Source organism: Odontesthes bonariensis, chromosome 6 (genome assembly GCF_027942865.1).
Source record: "Odontesthes bonariensis isolate fOdoBon6 chromosome 6, fOdoBon6.hap1, whole genome shotgun sequence".
Lineage (NCBI taxonomy): Eukaryota > Metazoa > Chordata > Actinopteri > Atheriniformes > Atherinopsidae > Odontesthes > Odontesthes bonariensis.
Window position 1 is genome coordinate 18,569,617 of NC_134511.1, and position 19,006 is coordinate 18,588,622.

The 19,006-nt window shown below is 40.0% G+C and overlaps 2 protein-coding genes across 4 annotated transcripts in view; one reads left to right on the plus strand and one right to left on the minus strand.

Moving 5' to 3' along the window:
• Positions 1–18,445, plus strand: part of fancc (FA complementation group C) — a 29,625-nt gene extending 11,180 nt beyond the window's left edge. The window contains exons 5-15 of one of the 2 annotated variants that reach the window (XM_075467743.1): positions 4,492–4,599; positions 4,710–4,774; positions 5,647–5,811; positions 5,964–6,117; positions 9,651–9,706; positions 9,878–9,977; positions 11,087–11,162; positions 12,491–12,593; positions 15,069–15,243; positions 16,028–16,237; positions 16,855–18,445. In XM_075467743.1, the coding sequence (XP_075323858.1) occupies positions 4,492–4,599; positions 4,710–4,774; positions 5,647–5,811; positions 5,964–6,117; positions 9,651–9,706; positions 9,878–9,977; positions 11,087–11,162; positions 12,491–12,593; positions 15,069–15,243; positions 16,028–16,237; positions 16,855–17,034 (1,392 nt within the window). In that variant the 3' untranslated portion in view covers positions 17,035–18,445. Of the gene's footprint in view, positions 1–4,491; positions 4,600–4,709; positions 4,775–5,646; positions 5,812–5,963; positions 6,118–9,650; positions 9,707–9,877; positions 9,978–11,086; positions 11,163–12,490; positions 12,594–15,068; positions 15,244–16,027; positions 16,238–16,849 lie in introns of both variants that reach the window. The other variant, XM_075467745.1, reaches the window with a different exon arrangement.
• aopep (aminopeptidase O (putative)) overlaps positions 18,377–19,006 on the minus strand; it is a 70,792-nt gene continuing 70,162 nt past the window's right edge. For both annotated transcript variants that reach the window (XM_075467741.1, XM_075467742.1), the window contains exon 18: positions 18,377–18,910. The gene's annotated coding sequence lies outside the window, so the exon portion shown is untranslated. The remainder of the gene's footprint in view (positions 18,911–19,006) is intronic.

Below are 19,006 nucleotides of genomic sequence, written 5' to 3' on the forward strand. Positions count from 1 at the left end.
GTGCTTGCAAAATGTGCAGAGGTGCGTGTGGCATATGGGATGATGAAAAGATTTATTTTTAAAGTTGTTTGGAGACTTGGAGGTATTTACATGACTGAGATATACCTTTTCCCAATGATTGTTACTCAGATGGAATATGTAGCTTTGGGGGCCTGCACGGGTTCCTGGTTTGAATCCCGGCTTGGGCCTTTCTGTGTGGAGTTTGTAAGTTCTCCCCGTGTATGTGTGAGTTTTCTCCGGGTACTTCGGTTTCCTCCCACTACCCAAAAACATGCATGTTAGGTTAATTGGTGACTAAATTGTCCCAAGGAGTGACTGTGAGCATGGATGGTTGTTTGTCTCTGTGTGGCCCTGTGATGGACTGGCGACCTTTCCAGGGTGTACCCCGCCTCTCGCCCAATGACAGCTGAGATAGGCTCTAATTTGGGATGAATTAGAGCGGAGACTGCGAGTCAGGCCTTCTCGTCCAAAATCAGTATCTGACCCCACCAATGGTCAAAAATTTCCATAAATACACTCCTAAACCTTGTGGAAAGCTTGCCCAGAAGAGTTGAAGCTGTTATTGTCACGGTCCGAGGCGTAGACGAGAAGGTGAGAGGACCCGAATGCAGATAAAATTTGGTTTATTCAAAAAAACACAGCAGAGCCAGAACACCAAACAACAAAAAAGATCAAACAAAAATCCAAGAACAAACAAACCTGACATGAAGACCAAGAACTTGAGTAGACAAGATCAGTGACGGTGAAGATCTGACAAAAGCTATGAACAAACTGGGAGACTAAATACTGTGGGGAGAGTGATTGGTGACAAGATACAGCTGAGGATAGGTGGACACAGGTGAAAGGAGTGGAGCTGATAACTAGACAGAAGAGAGACTGAGTTGAGTTGAGGTGAAGGTGAGGAAATGGCAAGACCCACAGGAAAACACACAGTAATAGCTGTCACGTCATAGTAAACCCTATGGATTAAGAGTGGGATGTCACTTAGTTCATATGCGTTTAAAGGCAGCTGAGCAAATACTTTTGGCAATATAGTGTATTTGCAAATCTTTTTTTTTGTTCCAGCCTACCTAGTGACAACTCTTCATCTGTTCTGTAATCTGTACTACTGGCTCCTTTCATTTAAACAAAAAAAAAGAAATCATCATGACATTTAACAATAAAACAAACGCATGCTAATTTTGATCTTACTCCTGATCATTTGCGGGCTCGGCAGAAAACCTCCGGTACCTTTTCACAAGTACAGTTTAAGTTATATGATTATTAGTTATAGTTTTAGCACAAACATTTTGAAATTGTTGCCCATTTCACATGTGAGTTCTGCCTTATCAACCACAGCAAACTTTAAGTTGAATTTGAATTTAATTCTATTTCTTGCCTTTATTATTTACTGAAACAGATGATGATGTTCATTTTAGCTGAAGTAAGTTGTGGGAAAAAAATGAAAATGCCTTCATTTTTCCTTTTATTCTTTCACAAATGCCTCAAAAGAGGCATTTGTATCATTTAATACCAAAACGTCTGAGTGCAATCAACTGTAGCTATCTCTGCGGCTTCCCTTTTTTGTTCTTCTCTTGTCTTCAGAAATACTTCCACTTACCACAGACGATGGGAATGGTGGAAAGCACAAAACACTTTTTCACCACAACTCAGCCCATCTGGGGGGGGAGCGGGGCAGATGTGGGGTTTTAGGCCAGAGATGGTCTGTCACTGTCTCCCCCTGTGTCTGTGTGTTGAGCTGCTTATACTGGAATGCAGAGTGCAGCCTGTTTTCTGTTAGCCTCGTCTGATATTGCTCTCCCCAGCATTGTTTTTTGTGCTGCATTCATAATGGACCAAGATTCTCACACTAAATGGCTTCCAAATACCATGTATTTTCTACGTTTTCTACTTTGTATTTTCAGCAACCCATGCGTGCTGTTCGTAGCCACATGTATTTTTTTTTCCTCATTAGATTTGAGTGATACATCAAATATTTGTCTTTTTCATATTGTGTCTTTGCTTCAGCTCCCTGTCTGCCTCTCCTCTCCACATCTGAGCGTTCTCACAGGGTTTATAAATTCTGGGTACAGCCACATCGCTGCAGGCTGCAGTGTGTGAGATAGTCATTAACTCAATTGGTCTGTTTCTTGACATCCTGTACTAGCAAAGAGACCACACAGTGCTGCAGTAACATGGCACGTTCTTGGAGTTGATGACAGATAAGTAAAGCATGAGAGAGTAATATTATAGGGCCAGAGGACAGAACTGTATGAGAGCTAAATCTTTGATGTGTATGTTTAGTGATTCAAACATGGTGAACCACAGGTATGCCCCGGAGCCACTGTTGCTGCTTTATAATTTCGAAATATGTTTTTTGCTATTCACTGGCGCTGGTTGTTATTCTCTATCCTTTTTAACTTCAAGATGAAAGTAGTTTTGTCACAATAATGCCCATCTTTATCTTTACGATTCTTCTTGATTGTGATGATTGACAGAATCATTCATCATCCAAGCACCAAAGCCGCAGCGATTATTCTTGTCCTTCTCCTTGTCATCTTCCTCTTTTTCCTGAGCTATGGTCAAATAGTTAAAAAAAAGAAAAGAAAAGGAAAGAAAAATCTTATAGATGTTCTGAAGTACTTTACTTTGACATCATTGGAAAGTGTTGTGAGATTAATACGATAGGCGACAAAGACAGAAAGTCTGCAGTGGTGAAAATACAGCGGTTAAAAAGGGTTTCGTTAAATGGTTGTCCACATTGGTTGGTCGTTAAATATATTCTAAAACTGATTTTCTAACTTGGTTGACTTTTGCTTATATTATTCAAGTCAACATCTTAAAGTATCAAATCATCCCCAGTTTTCTTGGGATGTTTTTCTGCAAAAAACTGAAATAGCATCTTTCTTTAATGCATGCTTTCAGAACACCAGGTTTGAGTGTAGTTGCTTTTAACTTATTATTTTCTTAGATCAGACTTCTTTTTTTTTTGTATGCGGGTATCCCTCAGTTCAACTTTTTTTTTTTGTTTGTCTCTTGTGTTTTGACCATCTTAGGCTTTACTTAAGTCTTTCATTGGTTTTGGGAGAATCAATCATGGCCTAGTAATTGTTAACAGACATCGAAAAACAACCCAAGTCTGTGCTTTATGCGTTTTTCTGCATCCTCCGTTTTAATTTTAGATTTATGGAGAGATCATTTCCATGGCAGCAGCCTCTCCCCAAAGCCAACTCAGTGTCTTTTTTCTGTGAGAGAAAGATGGCTTTTGACTTCAAATATTTGCCATCTATCTGCCCTTCATCCCATTCCTCTGGCGACCACACCCTTTTTTACGTGCTTCAATGCAGCCATCGCTGTGCGTTCCAGTCTGTCTGATATTTCTTCTAACCATTCTTCCCTCTCTCTCATCCCCCTTTCCCACTATACCTCTTTACCAACTGTGGGTTGAGCGTGATTGCTTTTGTATGCACTCAATGTGCAGGGTTTTAGGGCTCTCAGATGGTAGTAATTGGGGTTGTTTTGTGAGACTATGTGGAGGGTTAGCATCTTAGCGTGCTGTAGAGCCTGGCCAAAGAAACCACACAGCTCCACCAATACCTCCGCAGCCCTCCTCTCCCTTGGATTTAGTTTTTTTTGTACACTTCTTTTTCACAATATCTTTCTCTCTTCCTCTCCGTTTAGGCCTTCTTTATCTGCAGTTTCATAGGAGTTTGTGCCTTTTTTTTTCAGTCTGCTTAGCACTGCGGATGTTTTTGTGTGCTGAAGATGTGAGTCATCGACAGTTTTTCTTGGATCCCACTGTCCAACTTGTATTAGCGAGTCAACTTTGTGGTTTAATGCCGGGGATGTTTTCGAAGGTTTAACTCAACCCCCAGTTAAAAGTTGTAGGTGTTTGCGTTTTCCCTGAACTCCTGACTGAATTCCAATTAAAAAATCTTGTCAAATATTATTAATTCAACCACTGGATGCTTTGTTTCATCAAAACGAGTCAGTGTGTCTTGCCTCTTCTTTTGCAACATCGTGTTTATGGTATTTGTTGGGGGGGGGGGGGGGGGGTCATCAGTTTTAGAAGTGTTTGAGAAGTGTAATGAGAAGTACCCAAGCCACATCATAACTTAACTGTATGAGTATTTTGTTCCTCATTGTTCCTTCATTATGACCAGCGTTTTTCACAGATGGGAATTGGCTGAGTTTTATAGTCTAGTTTATCAGTCTATGATGAGGCCCCTCTTAAAAAAATTCTTGTAAAACACTAAGGCTCTCTGTTACAAAGAATGTTCATTTCTGAAGCTGCTCATATGCTGTCCATACATTCTCACTTACTGGAATACCTTTTCTCCGCTCATGTGTTTTAAATGATGTGACGCCATCAGTCTTCTTATTTTCCAGTAACCATTTGCTTTGATGTCAATAACTTTTGGAGTTTTTGGAATTAAAGTTTTATCTACTGTAAATGCAATTAATAAAAGTACCAATCCTCTGACAAACATTCCGTTGCCTGCTCTCCCACAGAAAGTGTTGTGTCAGCTTGCCACAGACGAAGATGATGCTCCAGCCCAAGCACTAATAAGGCACATGGGTGTACCGGCTAAAGAGTACCATCTCAAAGTACTGAAAAAGGTATTGTCTCTTTATTGCTGTCGGTCAAACACTTGCACACATTCATACAGAATGTAATTACACCATTGTGTTTTGTGTGTAAATTTTGCCTTTTTTTTTTCACATTTCAGATGGTCACACGGCTGCAGGAAAACATTGGACAGAGTAGCTGCTCTCAAAGCTGCATAGATCAGCGGTAAATGGAAATTTACAGTAAAAATATAGTGGTGCAATGATTACGTAAATGAATTAGGTAATTAAACTGCTGACTATGTTGTTAACTTGTAAATGAAAAGAGAGGAAATGTCTAACGCCCTCACGGTATAACAGTGTCATAGAAATGTGGAACTTATGCTTGAATTTATTAGGTTTCGAACCAAAGAATGTAGTTGATTACATAGTTAAGTCATTCATTAATTATTGGACTTTAACTTCAACGATAGTCTTTCCTAACAATATAATTCGCTTGCAGTAGCAGCAGTAGGGCTGCAGATTAGCAGGACACTAATTGTTGATTGTACTGATATTAAGAATGTAATGGTGATTAAGCTCAAACAACCTGGTAGAATTAAAATGATCCACAGTCTGTTCTGCACCATAGCAGCTGATAGCACAGAAGGTCTGCAAGGCTGATCTGTGTGCCTGCTCCATTGGAAAGGGGGTCAAATTGTTTCTTGTTCAACACAAAACAGACCTTAAAACGGGCTCATTCCAATAATAGCACTTGCACATGACCATGATATTCATTGTAATTCGGTCTCTGATGGATTATGTCACACTTTAAGCTATCCTTGTGCTATGGCTGTCAGATTGAGACTGTTTGGGGCTCATGATGTAGAAAGTGTGCTTAACAAATAGCAGACTGACAAATAGCTTATACAAACTCTATGAAAAAGATTAAGTTGGTTTATCACAAAAATGCAATTTAAGTGGATATATGTTGTCACAAAAGCATAAAAAACAAGTTCAGGGTCAGAGAACGTTTTGGATGAAACGCTGACAGAAAGTGCTTCTGCCAGACAAAAGGGCTTTAACACCTCATTGGATGGATGGATTCTTATCTTCCAGGTGTTCACGTCATAGTACTCTGGCTACATCAGAGGTTTGTGTCCCCCTCGTCACTTGTCCCGAGACTTCTCCTCTCATTTGTGCTTTGCTGCAACAGCCAGTGACCTGCGTCAGAGAAGCTCTGAGTGAAGACTTCATTGATACGTTGAGCTCTGCTCACCCAAGGTAGTGGAAAATTCACTGCTCATATTGTGCATGTTCATTGCACTGAAATCAGAGTGTGAAGTGTACGCATTATATAGTGGCTTCAAACATTGCTGCAATCATTTGAAAAAGGAATGTACGCTACTGTCAGCTTACAGTACTGTTTTTTTCAGTTATGGCTTGTCATTAGAAGAGCAGGCCAGAATCTCTCTGTGGTATCACAGCCTGCCTAGCCTGGAGGAGGCAGTGCTCAGTCTTCTTGAGTCTCTAACAGCCACATGGTCATCGCCACTGAAGCTTGAGCAGGAAGTAACAAAGTCCCTGCTGGTGAGTATAGGTGTTTCTTTTTTTGTTTTGTTTTTTACATGGAATGTGTAAATCACTACCAAACAAGATAAATTCATCACTCATGAATGTAATCTGACTTTGCAAGGCTACAGTTCTGGAGATGTCTCAGAGGCTAAACTAGGGTTATAACTAACACTTACTTTTTTGTTATATGATTTATTCGTCTCCCATTCATTGTCAGTGTTGTCTAGTCTACAGTGTAGTCTATGAAATATCAAAACATTTAGAATAAATGACAAATTATTTATTAGTATCAGAAGTATCATCTTGTTATGTGAACGTTATTTTTCTGTACATTTGGAAGGCTGAAATTGCAATCAAATATGCATCTACTTACATTTAAAGGGCATGAAAAGTATTAAACATTCACAAGTTATACTTCTGAGTTACTAATGATGACTTATGATGATTTGTTTTATCTTGACATAGTTGAAAAGAACTATGTTGAGTATTTGTTTTGTGCTGTGGCATTTTCTTCAGTTTTACTGCCGCATGAATTGGCAGCTTTTGAAACTGTTTATAATCTGATGATATACTGCTGCTATTAAATTAGTTTGTTATGTACAAAGTATGACTCATCTGCCTCACATTAGAAATCATTGCACACATCCATATGTGTTTAGCTCCACTTTGAACTGCTTTGTAACTGTGAAACCAAACCATTGTGCCGTTTTCATATGCACAGCTCTTGGAACTGTCCCATTGCTTTTTTTTGGAGGGTCTTCACTGACGGTTTCTGCCTGGTTAACACCATTTTGGCTTTACTCTGCATGTAATTCACATAATTCGGCAAATGCTGCGTCACATCTCACATCATTTGGCTTTTTGCTACACAGCCTTTACTATGTTGGGTAAGTATCACATGAATCCTTGGGTGCAACTCAAGCTCAGAAGTAATTCAAAGGTCAGAAGCGATTTATTTTTCTTTTGTTTTAACATTGTTATGACAGGGTTTTTAAGAGGATATCGTCATTATTACAATATAGTCAGAGTCATTTGGCCGAGAGGTGCGTCTTTTTACCCAACAACTGCAATTTGTTTAGCCACTATAAGTATAGGGAATATGTCACTGAAACGAGACAATTAAAACAGCACTGAAACTTGATACAGTAGTGTCCACCAGAATCAAGGGTTTTGTTCAAATGTCCTTACAAAGCAATAAATATCCTTGCATACAGGTTCTGAATGGTATCCCGTTTACTTACGTTGCTGATTGCACTCCTTTTGGCAGCTATATATGTCAGTGAGACTTGAATTTACCTGCATTTTGCTTGAGTTACGTTAGGTTGAGCGTGTCTGTTGTGTCGCTCTTGTTTTCCAAGAGTGATGGTCCACTTGAGCTGTGTATGTATCAGGGCAGCAATGCGCAACTTTTCAAGTTTAGGAGTCGTTTACATAAATTAAGACAGATTGTAACACACTGCAGTGCATGTGCTTGAGTTACTAACATCAAATTTACAAAGACATGCTTGTTTGGTGATTGTGCTCAACTCTGTCAACTTGAGTTTGTAGGAACGGATGTGTCAGAAAGCCTGCGGTTCGAACAAACTATGTTTGAGAGAGAACAGGACGGCAAGCGTGGAGTGTTATTTCTTTGTATTTTCACAGATTGATAAATGTCTAGACAATTTCTGGAAAACCTAGGCAAATGATTAAATTGGATGTTGTCTTCTTTTCACTTCACACAGCATTTTTTGTGATTTGGTCGTCCTCACAGGGACACCCAAGCCTTTTCGTACAGTGCTTACAGTCTACCCTTTTATCCATCTTGGATTGACCTCTGATTTTATCACCTCATTAGGTCACACGCACTTATAGTCATGCGTTACGTCTCACACAGTCCTCGTGTTTTTGTTTATGATATTACATCTGGTATAATGTGTCTGTCATTAAGCAAGGGAGGGTTAGGTTTCAAGTGTCTGTGGATATGAATCTCTGTTGGGACACTCGCATACAAGAGCAAATAACGTGAGGAAATATGAGCAGACTGCGCCGTCTCCTCGCCTCTCTTTCACTCTCTTGTTTAAACTACAATCAAAAATGGGAAACATGAAATTAGGCTCACATTCCTCATTTTGACTTGTCCCAACCCCCTGTGATCCAGTGAGAAACGCAGGCCCAATAACAATAAACACTCACTTCCTGGCCCCGACTGCCAAAAACAGGATGTTTGTTGCGTGCTGTAATTGACCCTCCTTGAAGTGTTAGTGGTAAGGTATGGAGGAGGATGCTTTAAAAAACAAACAAAAAAACCCCAGCTGTTTTCACCAGAAGGAACCATGACAGTTCACATGCATGCATGCACGTTGGCATGAAACAAACATATGCAGATGTGCACCGTTATACATAGATCATATGCCAACACATTTCTGAGATGCATGCAAACAGTTACATCTCAAGTGTGTGTGGTTGAATCAGTGCTGTTTTCTGAGAGTACAACAAAGAAATGGACAGAACTGAGGATAAGTGCACACTTGTTATTTTGACATGTATTTTTGTAATTAAAGTTGTAATTACACCATGTGAACACTGGGTGGGGCTGTTTTGTTCTTACTGCAAACATAATTGGACTCATACTGTTGCACTTTGTCAGTTGCTCATAGAAATATACATAAAATGGAGGGAAATGCAGCTTATCAACTCTTTATAAAAACAGGTTATTGCTCATTGGTATATATTAGGAATTACAGTCATGCAGTCAGTTGTTTATCCTATCAAAATTACACTAATACAGCAGTTAATACATTTTGAACTACTAGCGCAAATAGCAGCTTTAAGTTGTTCAACGATAAAATTTAATAAATCGAAAAACTTGCAAAATTTGCACATTTTTTTTTCCATTTTAAAACTTCTGTATTGCCCTGCAGGAGTGAATCTATAAGGTAGACGACATGTGGGCCTTCCATAGTGGAGCACATGGTCTTATATGAGTTAATTGTTGTGGGGGAGATAATTAGGGACTCAAAGATATACACAGTGCAGCTGTTAAATGTTTGCGCTGGGCCGTTTTAGAGTGTATTAAATTTAAAACACATGATAAGTGTGCATTAGGAGGAGATGAGAAAGCATGTGTGTGGGTGTGTTGAGAAGGATTGACAAAGTGGTGAACTGTGTGTTTAACAGGGAAGAGAGTGAGAACAGAGAAACAGAGGTACAAAGGGGGACGTTCCTATATGATCCAAGAGTGCCACCCAGTGGATAAACACTCACACTTTATAATGGAAGCACATCCTTTTTTTTTTTAAATTATCAATAAGTTTTGGACCATTTGCTTTGTCCCTAAGCATGTTTACATAACACTAGAGAAAAATTATTATTATTGTTATTATTATTGTTAATCTGACTAAAACTGGACTTTTGAAATGCATTTACACAAGTTAGTCCAATCAAAATCACACAAAACCAACTGTAGGTTGACACAGCTGCTCAATAAACTAACCGACTGTTGTATCTTCATATCATGTGAATATCTATCTATTGCTTCTAAGGATTTGTGATTTTGTGTTTTACAGCCCAAAGCTTGTGCTCAGCATTGTTTGATGTTTCTAGTTGCAAATGACATCTTCAGGTAAGTGGCGGTGTGTCACGTTGGAGGTGTGAGCATGTGCACATTTAATTTTAATATATTTTTGTTAAATGTAACATATATTGGTCAGCTGAAGTGATTCTTTTTCTTCTTCGAAGGCTGGGCGACAGAATGCAACATAATCGTGTGTGTCTGTACTTGAATGTTTGGCAGGTCCATTCTCAGGCAAGCCGAGGGAAACCAGTCTGTCAGATGTGTTATCCAAACCTTCACCAGGTGTTTCTGGAGGGAACTGGCTCTGCTGCAGCCTCGGGTACGGCTCGTCACGTTATCAGAGGAAAGTCCTGGCATGAATGTTTTTGGCTGTTTCTGTTTTTCATTTAATTGAATCGTCTTATTCTTCGGGTCGTGTCAGAAAATGGTTATACCCAATCTTTGTGGTGACAAAGATAAAGAAGAAGAAAAAAAAGGATATTTCAAGATTTTGATTAAAAAACGATTTTCATTTGAATAAAAACAGAAATTGCTTAATTTGAATTATTTTTTTTTCTTCCTTGAAATAATTGATGCAATTAAATGAACGAACGAATGAATGAATGCAACTAGCCATTACAGGTATAATTTACCTAAGTGTAAAATCTTATGCATGTACAGTTATTTTTAGCCATAAAATGAAAATCCACGTTTTTTTCTCGTCTTCATAATCCATTACTACACTGCATCAGATGCAGCTTTGTGGTTAGATGATAACTATTTAAAGTCCCGGTGTGAAGGATTTATTGGGAGTTGAAGACAATAAATTCTACACATTATTCCTTTAAGACCCAAACCCATTTTCTCTTATTTTCTTCCCTGGGCCTTACCTTTTAACCCTAACACTCCATTTTGCCGAGGTAAAATGCCCCTTTTCTTTAGTGGTCATCTAGCCCTTTAATCAGTGCTTTGAGGGGATAAACTATGTTACACTGATGTGTTACACTTATTTTTTTCTAAGATGCTGCTCTTAGCTACCACCTCTGGTGCTTTTTCATCCATCCAGACGATCCTGCATGACTGTAGGGAATTATCTGGCCATTGCATGTTGGCCATTACTGTCAAAGAAGCAATGTGTTAATATGTATCTAAGTTTTGTGCTGCACAGCTTTGTGAATACAGTTATTCCTTTTCATCACTCTTAAACAGTAGGTGGCAGTGCCACTGTGCGTTTACACTGACCTCAGTTTTAGTGGCTGTCATCACACCGCACTAAACGCTTCCTATTACACGCCACATTACACATTTGCACCTAGTGTATCACCGTTACGCAGCCTCCAATTCAGAGTGTCATTTATCAGTCTTTTGGAGTACGAGGATGTACAAGTCGAAAGCAAGTCTGATTTCCACTGATAAAGTTCAGAATTTTTTTTTCCTGTGTTGGTTCAGACATCTGCATCTTTAAAGGCCTTCTTCCCACAGTCACCTCCAGGTCTGCTGACTCACCTCTTGACCATGCCATCAGGTCAGTGTGCACATGCATTCTCGCTGTGTTTGTCTTTGGATGTTTCAGTCTAACGCAAAGCACAGAAGCTTGTAATATGAGTAAGACCATAACCAAGTGTTGTTTCACTGTCTGTCAACAGTTTTCCTTCTGCAGAATCAATGGGCTCCTCTGTGTCCTGTTCTTGTTAATCAATATAGTTAGTTAGTAACTGTGTAAAGCGTTTTATGTTCGATGTAAAAGTCGACGTGATACGATGTGTCATTTCCTCTGTGGAACTCATACAGGGATTTAAGTTCCCTGTTTTTCTTGATCGTATTCCACAAATTCGCTTATGCACGTATTTATCATCTTAAGAAGAATTGAGTGTTACTGTATTACCAGTGTTCTGTACCATTGAGATGCACAGTAGGTGAGTGCTGGAGCACATTTCTGCGCTGCTTATCAGTGTGTGCCCAGACTGGCCTGTAGGCAGGAATTATTTACATGAATGGAGCCATTTAGGGACACGCTGGAGCCCAGCCAGAACTCAAAGTTAATTATCACTGTGTATGTGTGTGTATGTGTTTGTGATGAAGGGCAATTTTTCACCAGGGAGTGAGTGGAAATGGTTCTGTAAAAAGTAAAAGAATTCCTCAGAAAGATTTAGGATTGCATTTTTAATACATTGCCTGGGGCGAATAGGAGATGTTTGTTAAAGTTTGTTAGTTAACCTGAAGTGTCAGCTTGGTGAGAGTTGAGGGAAAAATTGGCTCGTGGTAGGAAGGTATTTTTCCAGATTGGGGCATTTGACAAACGCCATTCTGGCTCTAAAAGCAGTTACATGGAATTGCTGGAAAATAGGAGAAAGTGAATTGCTGTTGATTCAGTTCTGATTGCAAAATACAACACGTGGGCCTAATATTTAGATAAGTGGCTTTTTTTCTGTATCTTTCAGCTTGTTGGTAAGATGAGAAGATTAACATGACGTTCATCACGACTGTACAGTAAATCTGACAATGCAGCCGTTGGACAGGGTTATTATAACTTAGGACAAAAACAGAACTTGTAGTCTGACTCGGCCTAAGGTCACCAGTACCTCAAAAACTCTCCAGTCAATAAGCTACAACTCATTCATAAATGTTTAAGTTTATATAAAAATAAAGCTGAAAGAAGCTTCTGCTTACGAGTATTTATTTGCATTTTGTGACATTGGAGGAGTGAGAAAAAGCAATATAAAGATTTGATTATCAAATTAATCCAAAAGCACAATGCACTTTGTACTTTGGTAAATACTAACTGACTGATAGATGTCCATATCTGTGCCGCAATTAAACATTATGTTGGTATCACTGAATGTGGTATTGCAGAGATGCCTCAGGAAGCTTGGAAAAATCACCTGAAGTCGCTCAGCAGCTCATTACAGAGATTGACAGAAGAGGAGGAGCGAGATGGAGACGGCACAAGCACCAGGTTAGAGGGAGAAAGGCGTGGAGAGAGAATTTTCTAATGTGTGTCTGCTTCCATCACCGACTGATGGAGGGTTTAGAGAGGGTGATGAGTCAGTAATTTTCCCCTTGCATCATTATAGAGAGGTCCATGTGGCTTCTCCAAGCTTTCATTAGAGACTGTTATCTTTTGAAAGACAGTATTTTGGAGAATACAGGCATTGGGAAGTCCAAAAAGAGTAAAAAAAAAGTAGTGGAGAAGGAGACGCGAAAGGTTGGAAGAATGTGCCCAGACTAAAAAAAAAAAATAAAATACCACATCGGCATAAAAAAGAGAAAAGCAGATAGTTGCTTTGGTTGGATGCATTTAGAGAAAAGGAGTGCAGGGAATGCAGATAAAAAGCAGAGCACATTTGATGTCCTATAAAGATGAAGAGGGTTGACTTGATACTCCAGCTGCGGCTTTAAACAGGGGCCATTATCCCCAACAACGCTCCAGTCGGAGCTCCATGCAGAATTCCAAAAAAGTTGTTCCAAGCCAGCAGTGGGAAAGTTGTATGGTGTGTAACTGCTGCCAAAGCCCTGCAGACCACTGCTGCTGTTCACATGTTGATGCCAAGGGGGAAAAAGGTCAGATGATGAGGACAGCTCTAATGATAGTATTAGGGAAATCTGAGAATATAATCTTTGCTCTTTAAACTTCAAATCGTTCTTGCTGTTGCAGCTGCGTGGCTCAGTTCGGTTTGCTGCAGCTCTCATCCCGTCTAAATCTTCAGGTTATCTTGCATTTATATTTGAACTTTACAACACTGACATTTATGTTTTTCTCGTATATTAAGATGTTCTGGTCTCCATCTTATTTCTTTACTCAAATATAGCAATAATTTGCAGTAATGCACCGAATTAAGTTTTTAAAATGGGAACTAGTGATAAACCAATTAAACAGTCATGTGTCCTTTTGACATTTTCTGCAGTTGTTGATTGTTTTGTGTAAAAGAATTACTGCAGTAGGTGGTGATTTTCTGTTAGAGATTTATTTTTGTTAAAGTTTAAAATTCTGCTGGAGATCGAGGGAACGCAGCATAGATTTACTTAAGCTTACAAAGACAGTGCAGTATAACATTGTTTAGGCGGTCGTGGCTCAGTGGTTAGAGTCGGTCCTCCAATAACCGGAAGGTTGGCAGGTTCGATTCCCACTCTCGCCACTCAAAAACATTGGTGGAACTGACAGCTGGAGGGGTGTCCACCTCCTTGTCACGGCCGAGGTGCCCTTGAGCAAGGCACCGTACCCCCATGCTCACCAGGCGCTGCGAATGGCTGCCCACCGCTCCAGGTTGGCATCTGTCTCTATGAGTGTGTGATCTTGTGCACGTGTGTGTCAACAGGTGCCAACCTGGATGGGTTAAAAGCGGAAGACAAATTTCGTGTGTATGCATGACCGATAAATCTGATCTCAATCTTAATCTGAATGTTCAGCAGTCATTTTATTATTGTTTTTCTAATTCGGAAGTGTCAGGAATCTGATAAAAAGTGGAAGAGTTTAAAAAGAACGCCATATCCTAATCACATTTAAGCCATCTGTCAGTTTTCTTTGGCATCAGTCATAAAGAAACTCGTACACAAAGAGAACTAGTCACTGATCATAAATGTCTGGCTGAAGAAAGATGAAGCTTGTTCAGATTTCCGATGGATTCAGCATTTGCGCTTCTTACTTACGCCCATGTTTACGATGCTTATCGCTTTTTAATTAAGTTGTATGTGATGAAACATTACAGATCCTCAGCATCACATCACAAATTAGATCAAACAGTGAGATTCACAATAGTTCTGAGTCAGATTTGTATCAAAGCTTTGTGTCTCTTTGATAATCCACACACAGTTTCCACACTCATTTATAAAGCTTTAATAATGGAAATGACCCAAGGCAGCCTGTTGTCTCAAGGTTTTTTTGAAGCACATGTTGCATTGTAAGTAACTTGCATTTCATTGACAAACAGTAATCATGTCACTGCCCCCCCCCCCCCCCCCCCCCCCTTCTTTATGGTCCAGTTTTATTAAGTGATAGGACAGCAGTGTGATAATAGTTGTGCTGCCAAAAATCAGTTTTATTTTAAACAAAAAGAGTTATTCGGCCTGGAAAAACTGAGACTGAGACTGGGTTAAGTGCCAGGCAGTGAAATCAGATCACACAGTTCACCTGATTTATGAGGTGTTTACAGCTCTGTTTGTGTTGTTGCTTTGTGAAGATCCACTGTGCTGTTTTGTGGTGCATCTCATACGGTTAGTTTTTTTTTTCCCCACAGTCATCATGTGACAAGTAAAGAAAGAGTGGATAATATGTGCCTTGGAATAATTCAGTTATTTTGAAATGACCCATGCAGCATGAACTAATGTGATCATTTAATGTTCGCAATAATAATTGTCTTTACTTCCACTAAAGCGTTGTTTTGTTAGTCCTTTACCCCTAGTGTTGAATGTTGCTTCTCCTTCTGCCCCATAGGGGGCATCACACAGTGTTTGAGGCCTGGTTCCTGCTGGTTCAATGCGCCCACTGGGTGCAGGTGGCGGTCCAGCTGCTGGTTACATCTGGGCCTGAGGACTGTGGTCCACTCCTGTGGCTGCTGACCTTCTACCATCACCCCACCAACAGGTGGCACCACAGAACTTTACAGCTGGTAAGACCGTTCTCAGAACAGAAAATGATGACTATTTGTCAAGTTTTTGTAGCCGTGGAATCACCTTGTTGTCCTCCACTTTAGTATTATGTCTGATTTGATGGATTGCTGTAAATCTGTTGCAGAAATCCATGTGACCTCATTGATGGGTTATGAGCTCCATAAAGGTGCTAAAACCCATTTTAAATGTATCATCTCTAAATTGAATTCTTGCATCGCTGGAGCGAAACAATAAAGAACAACACACAGTACGGAAGTTCTGAGGGGTGTTTTGTGAGACGAGACTAAACAGTGTTGATAAAATCTCAGATGGTCTGTGCAGCATCATAACTCAACAAGCGAACGGAGTGGAAGCTCTTATTTGCCCCAGACAGCCGTGTGGTTGCTGAAAGTCACAGAACCGCCACAGAAGAAGAAGAATAACACATTAAAGAATAAATAATGGATGACCACCATCTGAGAGGCAGAGAGTGAGACAGTGGTGAGAGTTGGAGATACAGATGAGGGAGGGGGGCTGGGCAAAAAGGGTGATGTAGTATTGATTTTTCAGTGAGTGTCTGGCCAGCTGGCCTGAGTTTCGTCTCTCTGTCTCCAGTTTGTCCGCATCCTCTCATAAACCTCAGAGACCCGCTGTTGTCGCAGTCATCTCCCCCATTACAATTATATGTTCAACACCCATTAAGTCCTCTTCTTCTATTTTTTGCAAGTTGCTAGTCTATTGATCTTTATTCGCAGGAAAGATCAGAAATTTTTTTAACAAGTGGCCCGATGTTTTTGTCACCAGGAACAAGCCAACGAAGCATGGGACCATCTGCGGACTATTTTCTCTGTCTTAACTGATCCTCTTCCCGTTGGGCGCCTGCAGTCATTGATCGGCCTGCTTTCAGCACGTCAGATGCCATCACTGGCTTCATCGTTGACCCTCAACCTCTTGATTGATTTTGCTGTTTTCAGCCAAATACCACTGAGTAACTCAACAGAGATTTTGAAAAAGGTGAGGACAATACTTTGTTGATTGATCTACAGCCATTTCCAGATCCTTTTTTTACAGCACTTCCCCCTTAAACAGTCATGCACAACACTGAACCGACACTGTGATTTCGAAGGTTTTCACAATTTTAAACACCAAATCACTAAATAAGAGTATCACACAATCTTCCTCGGTATGTTTGGTGCTTGTTCAGGCTTCAGTGTGTTGCCCAAGGACACTTAAAGTGATGATGAGAGAGAAATGCCACTCGCAAAAAAAAAAAATGCTCTCTAGATTCCAGAAACGATCCACCAAACCAAGGAGAAAAATACTTGTGGGTTGTTTATTATACCTGTCAATGCAGGATATTGGGTGAATTAAATGTGTGACGCACACATCTCACAAAATACTTCTGCTTTAAGTTTTATGTTTGAGAAACAGAGAAAAACAAGACCAGACTTTTGTTCATTTTAGGATAAATGATTTCTGAGTCAAAAGAGAAAAGTAATTGTGGCATTTTAGTATTTTGCTGCTGCTGCAAAAATCTTATTTCAACCACGCATGATTTTGATTTGCTTTTTCTGTTCAAGCATCTTGGCCCTGTCAGTGGCAATAACTTGTCCTTATCTGTGCCAGTCCAGGTGGTGGATCAGTCTGGTCTGTTTGATGAAGCAGCGTGTGTTCTCAGCTCACTTCAGCTCAGACTAAATGAGGGAAGCTGCTCGTCAAGTGACAGAGTTCATCTCAGGATCAAGGAACTTCAAAAGACATTAACGCACATGCAAGCACAACAAACAGCACACACTATCCACAACAGGTGAGAGCACGTACCCACAAACACGCAGTAATGCATAAAGCCACGCAGCGGTGTGCTCATCCTCATGTCGGATTTTGCTGGACGACAAGCAGCCATGATGTTGTGTAAATGTGCTGCTGTATGACGGCCGAAGTGTGTCAAACAATGCAGAAAGGACGGATTACAGGGTGGATACAATTATACGCACACGCATTAACACATCTGAAAGGCCCACAAGGACACTTGAACAGTGACGGATCACACTGTAAAGAAGCAGCAGCTCGTACGTGTCAGAGTCCTCCCACTCACTGGATTCTCTCACAATATTAGTCTTTCCGCTATACAGGCTGAATGCAAGACATAGGTTTTAAGGCAAGAAAAGCCAAACTGCAGCATATTTTCTGCTAAACCATTCTCGCATGAAGGACATTCTCCAACAATGCGGAGTATATAATATATGCTACTTGCAGCTTTTTTGTGCGTAAGTGATTTGTATGACTTCAATGGTCAAAAAGTTTAAGAAGAGCTAACAACATATTTGATTCACATTTTTTTGCACACAGTACCTTGCTTGTACTTACTGCATATTCAATTTTTGTGTCTATCGGTTGACTGCTGCCACAGGAATGTAAGCAAATGAATGCGTGTGCTTGTACACTTACATTTCTCGCAATTTATATGAAAAAATAAATGTTTGGCGACATTTAGTGTTGTTGAGGTTGTTGAGTGTTTTTATTCGGCTCGGCATACCGGACGGTTTTCAAGCCGTAAAAGTTGTCGGAGCAACAAACATCGGATTAGTTACTGCAGTTATTTTAAAAAGATATGTTCACCTTTTTTTTTTTGTCACAACAACAAACAGTGTTTGGAATTTTGTCGGGTTAAATCCCAGACTACTGATTTGGCTGAATGTTTTGCACTGTGATGTTTTCATTTAGGCATGTTCTAACAACACTCCATGTTTTGCATAATACAGAGCTGCAGTGGTCAGTGGCAGTGGGTGTCTTATGCAGTAATGTTGTCATTTTAACAAGGAAGGATAAAGGGAAAAAAACAGCATCTTTCTCAACCCTAACTCCCACCATCTGTGGGAGCGAGGAAAGACATTGTTCTTTGAATCAGCGGTAATTGCTGTCGATATGACAGGTTTCTGTGTTAGACGGTAAGTTCTGTTACTTTTTATGCTGTGTTTGTGTATATGAGTTGTATTTTTGACCTTTGTTGTGTCAATGAATTTCACACCAATGCACACCTCTGAGATATGACAATCGTATACCTATGTATGTGTATATATAAGTGTGTGTGTGTGTGTACTTGGTTTGATCATGAGTGATGCTGTACACTTAAAGAAAAGACATGTCCTAATGTTATGGAAGTGTATAATACTTTATTTGTATAAAAACTGCACAACAGTAAAAAACAACAACATTATTTACCCACACAGTAATACCTGAGAGTCATCTTGTTGTAGTTTTTTCACTTTTACTGCAGGCCACAATGAAGTCATGTTCATGAAAAGCACTCAAAGTATTTCTAGTCTAAACTCTTAAGAACCCGATCATGGCTTCAGACTAAACAGACACGAACTCACACCGACACAAACGGCATTAACTTAAACACAGCAGGTCAGATTCCTAGACATGGCTGGAGGTGCCGAGTCATCTCCCACGAAATGTCTGTATTTTCATTAATAATCCAAAAAATGGGTGGAGTGATGTCATTTTTCTGCCTAACTACAAATTAACAGTGCCTCAATATGAGCAGTTGTATGAGACAGTGGACTGACTGCGCTAAACCGATCCAGTTGGCCGCAGAGTAAGAAGCAGCTTTCTGGTGTTTCTTCTGGATCCTCGTACGGCCTCTGTGCCAAATTCCTGTCATCTCTGTCCGTATTCTGCAACCTGGAAGACAGTGAAGGATATGCCCAGATTGGAGCATTACACAAACATTATTTATTACGATATTCTATCTGATGTGAAGTTAAACAGTAAACACTG